Source organism: Saimiri boliviensis, chromosome 10 (genome assembly GCF_048565385.1).
Source record: "Saimiri boliviensis isolate mSaiBol1 chromosome 10, mSaiBol1.pri, whole genome shotgun sequence".
Classification (NCBI taxonomy): domain Eukaryota; kingdom Metazoa; phylum Chordata; class Mammalia; order Primates; family Cebidae; genus Saimiri; species Saimiri boliviensis.
In genome coordinates, this window is record NC_133458.1 from 43,664,286 (window position 1) to 43,670,664 (window position 6,379).

Genomic DNA, 6,379 nt, shown 5'->3' on the forward strand with positions numbered 1-6,379 from the left:
AATGAATAAAACCTCGTTAAAATAATCAAGGTTAGAGAAACAATGCTGACATTATTGTGCAGTTATTCTCAGATTTCCGATTTTCTAGTCACCTTGGTTTGGTTTATTTGGAACTTCTTGGTCTCTCATAAGATCTTGTTGACACATTTATCTAATCAAATCATTATTATTAGTCAACATTACTGAGCACCTACTGGGTCCCTGTTAGGAGCCAGGAATATAAAACTTTGCTAGAGAGACTAGAATGTGAAGACAACACAATAATACATGCTAATATGGGCAATGAACTCAATGTACCTGCATTATCTAACAGACTAAACTAAGGGGACTTTCAGACCAGACAAGTGACTTCACACCCAGCCCTCATCATTAATAACTTTTAATGTGAGGATAGCAAATAAATTGTCAAATCAGTAAACATGAAAGAGTTCAGAAGATCAGATGACTAGAAAGGTTCAGTAAGGAGTTCAGTTATTAAAAGAGCACCTTTCAGAAAGGTTACGACTTAAATATACATATAACTAATTCTTATTTTATGATTTAAAAGCAGTATTTTTACGTATTTTCATAAATAGGTGGGGACATTTGGAGCGGAGTTCTCACAAAAAAACATGACTAGGAAGGAATCACCACAGTGAACTCTTGAATAGATTAAGTCACTTTAGGACCTGAATCCTGAAACGTCTGCAACAGGGCTAAACCCATTTTTCCTGAACTTTGTTTTGCACTACAATTTTTTTTTTAAACATTTTTCGAAATGCCTTATTCAACGCGCTTTTTTCCCATTGATTAAAACATTAATAAATGACGTATGGTTCACTAGGAAGATGGTGACAGAGATTTCTTGCTTCAGAAACGTTGGAAGCCGCTAGCTTAAAAGCATCCCGAACAGAGGGCTCTATTTGATTTCTCTCTCCCGGCTGTGTCAAAGAAAAAGAATGACGTGTGCGCCTTAAAGACTCAACAGGGTAGAAAAGACTTGCTATTATTTCTTTATTTTATTTTGAAGCGAGCTTTTATACAAACACACAAAACCATCCATTTAAGAGTAAAACGTTGGGCAGTGAAAAGAAGCGGAGCGCGTCAGCCACTCCTCGTCTCCGCCAGAGCGTAACCGTCACGCCCTCTGACCCTCACAGGGAAGCGCCCAGGGGCATCATGGGAGTCGTAGGCGGCAGGGATTGTGGGAAATGTAGTTTGGAGACTCCTCCTCGCCATTCCTGTAATGGCTGCTTCCTGGAAGGTAACGTACGAACTCGTTTCCCAAGGATACTTAGATTGCACCAGTGTATTTGCAAAACAGGGGAAGATTTGCACCTTGCCGAGCCAAAGTAGGGATTCTTTTTCAGCGCTTAATATCAAGTTCTGAAATGAACTTATCTCTCCGTCTGTTTCTTCTTACGTTTTCTTGTGTGGGTGAACTGACCAACTTTTTAGTTCCCTGTTGGACAGACTGTTTTCTCTCCTCAGTACCTATCCCTCTACTGTCCATATAGCTTCCCCACTCTGCACTGACTCTAGCTGCCTCTTTAAAATAATAATAGTAATAATAATTTTTTAATCCTTCTCTCCCCACCCACCCCCCACTCTAATCATAGGTAGTGTCACGTGGAACCTCTTAATCTCAGCATCCGGAGCTCCAGGAAGGGAAAATTTCAAGTCAGATAGAATTCTATATATACCATTTCTTTGGTAAGTCTTATTAATTCCCCACAACTTCTCAGAGTTATATGTTGTGTGACTTTGGCCAAATTTGTCTGCATTTCCTGGATGAGAGAGACCCTAAGAAAATGTAATTTTTACCCACTAGGATATTTTAAGTTTCCAAGTTAGTTTCTCATGCTTTTTTTCTGTTTGTTCTTAAACACTTGAACTCCTGTTCAGTTTTTGTTTGATTGATGCACAAGGTGTTGGCATTATCATGGAAAATTGCTAGGTTTAGAGTGTTAGCATGAGATAGAGAGGTGAGCCTCAAATTACTGTCTTTAACATCCCTCTGTTTTTGCACCTATAAAATGAGGAGATGGATCTGAAATGATTTATAAAGTATCCAAAAGATTGGCTAGCCTGTTATTTGTCATATGTTAATACTGTCATTTGAAAAGGTAGGAATTTTTAATGGTTCCTTTTTGTTCCCATGTTCAATTTCTAGGAACCTTCAGCCCTCAAGATTCCAACATCATGACCTCAATTTCAACACAGTTGTCCTTAGTCCTCATGTCACTGCTTTTGGTGCTGCCTGTTGTCGAAGCAGTAGAAGCTGGTGATGCAATCGCCCTCTTGTTAGGTGTGGTTCTCAGCATTACAGGCATTTGCGCCTGCTTGGGGGTATATGCAAGAAAAAGAAATGGACAGATGTGACTTTGAAAGGCCTGCTGAATCAAACTTCACCCTTTTCAGCCTTTGTGCTATAGAGGCTAAACCTGAGCTTTGGTGTCTGAAAGTTTCCAAGAATCAGTAAATAAGGGAGTTTTACATTTTTTGTTGTTTCCATAAAATGGGAACAAACATACATATATAAATTGGGGAAAAAAAGTTTTCTTTGCAACACATAATGCACAGAAAAATGCAGCCTATAATTTGTATCTGCTAGTTAGAAAAGAGGTCAAAGAAGTAAGATGGCTGAAATTTACATAAGTAGTATTTCATAGTTTTCGAATTCTCAAAGCATGTGAAATAGGAAGAAGGAAGTTCTTGCCCAGAATCTTAAGAAATCACCACTGTTCCGTTATAATCACTGCCTCCTGAATCGTTGAGTCTTTTCTCCATCTTTTTATTAGATTTTTGTTTTGTTGTCTTTCAAGTTAATATTGTATTTAGATATAAGAGAGTCAACCAAAAAGGGAAACTTTTACCTCTGGGGAACAAACGTTTAGCAAAATGTATTCAGTGTATCTAATACTGAAATGCAGAAAAAAATTAATGTTAAAAAAAAACTATAGACATTGACATGGAAAAGAGATTTACTGTTAAGAAAAAAACTTAATATTAACTGAGTAACATCCTCTTGATGAGAAGTGCTATATTAAATGTAAACCCATTATGTTGTAAGTTGTGTTGTGTACATTTCTTATTTGGGACTGTTTTTATCCATTGTGGATTTTTATATATGCTAAGTTGAGAAGAGCAGGATACCTTGTGTTACTGCAGTAACTTGAAGAGACATAATCAGTGACAAATGAGAACTGGCCAACATTGAGGTCAGAGGAGCCCCTCATAGAAAATCTAGATATACAGAAGGCAAATGAAACGGCCTAAACTGATTTGCACGCCAGCCAAAACCCACTCTGGCTTAGCTACTTAAAGTGTCCTCAAGCCAGTAACATCAACTAGGACTTGTTAGAAATGCAGAATTTCAGGCCCCACCCAGACCAGTTGGATCAGAAGCAGCAGTTTCCAAAGCCCAAATTAATTTGTGTGCACATTACAGATTTAAAAAGACTTCCAACTTGCTTGAGCCCAAGAATCATTCCAGGCACTTGATAAAACTTTTAGGTTCCCGGGTCTCCTGGTTGTATAGCTGTGGGATGGGGCCTGGAACTCCAGGTTTAACAAGGGTCCTCTTGATTCATTTGATTCTCAAGTTGTAGCCAGCATAAAATAGTCTAAGGAAATCAAACTTTAGGGTCACATTAGAAGTAAGTAGTCAAATTTTTTCCTAAAATGCATTTTCCAATTTCTAGCTCTCCAGATTATATTGGGAGCTTCAATTTTTATCCAAAAACAGGCACCAGCAACCTAAAATCCTGTTTATGGTGCAATTCTAGTGTGAGCTGACCTGGCTTGCATGGAAGTTTTGGTGAAAGGGTACAAGGAGTGAGGGAGGATCATGTAATAAAGACATGGAGCTGTTTCATTTTTTGCTAGAGGAAGCACTGATTCTTTACTCAAATTAATTGGCAGTTAAATATTATGGAATTAATAGAGCTTGATTATACATGTATTTTGTTTGTTTGTTTTAAAGAAGGAAAAAGGAATGATGCAAGTTGTAGAACAGTTGTCATCTCATACACCAGCCCATTGGTGCTGACATAGAAAGGCTGCCGCTGCTTCCTTACACGTCAACTTTTCCATTGGGATGGGAGAAATCAAACCTAAAGTACATTTTAAATCACAGTGCAGTAGTCATTTAGTCACCTCCAGGTACTATTTTTAAAATGTTCAAAATAAGACTACAGACAAACATTCTTTAGGGTCAATGTGTATTTCTAAAAGTACCTAGGAGAGGCATTTCCCTATTTTCCCCTTAAAAATAGAGAATTCTCTTGAGGTGGCATGCAGGAATTTTGATGGATATGATGGGGAACACCTTCTCTAAAAATAGCCTCATTTCTCATCTATTTAATTTGCATTATATGGCTTTGCCTGAAAAGAACAGAATCCTTATGGTGGCTCTTAACCTTTTGAGGCCACCAGTTCCTTTGAGAATCTGATGAAAGCTATCATCTTTTTCCTTAGGAAAATTCCCATGCATGCTGACATTTTTAGATTAGTCTCAGAGCTGAAGCCGATCCAGGATCTTTCCATTTCTAAAATTCCTTGATTTTCTCTGAGGGATAACACCTGCTATGGAGCAGTTAGGGCAAAAATGGGATTAACAAATGTTCTGGTGCCCAGCACAATTTGTAGATATCTAGTAAATGCACTGTATGTGTTAGCTCAACTGAGTTAAAAATAGTTGAAATCAAGTGAAGATTTTAAGGTCCTTGCCAATACTTATATTTCTATTTTCCATAGTTTGAATGTAACTAGCCTATTTCCCTAATGCTAAAAATCAGTACATTTCCTTCATCATTTCTGTCTTAACTGCTTTCATAACTCTCCTTTGTCATTAGTTTTTAGAAGATTGATTGTGCTGTATCTTGGCATGGATATCTTTGGGTTTATCCTTGCTTGGTATTTGAGACTTAGTTTTATGCTTTTTCCCAAATTTAGGAAATTTTCAGCCATTATTTCTTTTTAAAAATTTTAGCTCCACCCTCATTCTCCTTTTCTTCTAGGACTCCAGCAACCCAGTGTTAGACCTTTTGTTATAGCAGGATGCATACCTAAGGCTCTATTTTTTCAATCTTTTTTTCTCTTGTTTAGTTTGGGTAATTTCTAGTGTTCTATCCTTAAGTTCACTGCTTCTGCTGTTGTATTTTTAGTTCAAGACTTTCCATTTTGTTCTTTGTATCTTTTTGTTTCTTTGTGGAGACCTGTTTTCTCATTTGTCTCAGGCATGTTTCTGATTGCTCACTGAAGCACCTTTTGATGGCTGCCTAAATCCTTGATAATCCTAACATCTCTGTCACCTCGGTGTTCAGTACCTGTTGATTGTCTTCTCATTCCAGTTGAGATCTTTCTGGTTCTTAGTATGATGAATGATTGTCTCTTGATATCTGGACTTTTGGAGTATTATATTTAAAAGGCTGTGGCTCTTATTTAAATCTTTTATTTTAGCAGGCCTCCTCTGACACCACTCTTTCGTTGGAAGGGAGGATGCCTCCTTCTTCCTGCCAGATGCAGGTGAAAGCCTCATGACTGCTCCCCACGTTCTCTTCACTGACACTGGGGATAGGTTGCTTTGTTACCACCAGGTGGGGATGGAGTCCAGGCCCTCCAGATGGTCTCCATGGGTCCCAGGGTAGAAGAGGGAGGTTCTTACTATCAGCTGGTGAGGATGAAAGTGCCAGCTCCCCACCCAGCCTTCTGTGACCCCACCTCAGTGGGGAGCCTGGAATATCTACAGCCTGGTGAAGGTGGAGGTCTTGGCACTTCACTCAGCCTTTGCTGATAGTGGAAGTGGGGCTACAGTTCTTTCTGTGGTATCTAAAGGTTTTCAGGTTTTCTGTTTTCACTAAGCTGCACCTTTCCTATTCCTTAAATACTAGAGAGAATGTCTTGTTTGGTTTTTCCCTTTTTTTTTTTTTTTCAGTCTAAGCTGATTGACATTTCTGGGCTACTGATTTCTCCAGTACTCAGTCTGAAACAGGAAGAAAAAATAATCCAGCAAACTCACCACTTCGTTGTTCCTTTGGTCTTGAGGTACCCAGCTGTTGTGCCTTCTTTCTTCCTTTCGGAATCATGTTTGTTTTATACATAATGTCCAGAGTTTTTAGCTGTATTCACTGGGAGGAATAGGAAAAAAGATGTCTATTCCATCTTCCTGGAAGTATAAGTCCTCTTGGTGTATATTTAAAGAGTGAATTTTCTGAGATACTCCAGAGATGGAGAGATAAAACACCAGGAAAATGATTACTTCAAGGTATTTTACTCACGGACTTCTGTCCCACAATCTCCCACATCCACCTTCTCATCCATCCAAAATGTTGTTTATTCCTATCTTGACCCAATAACCCTCAACTAGGGAGTGAAACTAACCAAGAAATACAGGGAT

The 6,379-nt window shown here is 38.5% G+C and overlaps 1 protein-coding gene across 1 annotated transcript; it reads left to right on the forward strand.

Annotated features, from left to right (window-relative positions):
* Positions 1–1,157: 1,157 nt before the first annotated feature.
* Positions 1,158–5,971, forward strand: SMIM30 (small integral membrane protein 30). The gene is made up of 3 exons (XM_039472959.2): positions 1,158–1,243; positions 1,599–1,692; positions 2,153–5,971. Exon 3 carries the CDS (start codon positions 2,182–2,184, stop codon positions 2,359–2,361), a length of 180 nt encoding a protein of 59 aa, XP_039328893.1. The 5' UTR covers positions 1,158–1,243; positions 1,599–1,692; positions 2,153–2,181; the 3' UTR covers positions 2,362–5,971.
* The last annotated feature ends 408 nt before the right edge of the window (positions 5,972–6,379 follow it).

Coding starts and splice junctions, on each gene's coding strand:
- SMIM30 (XM_039472959.2), top strand. CDS start 2,182: ATGACCTCAATTTCAACACAGTTGTCCTTAGTCCTCATGTCACTGCTT.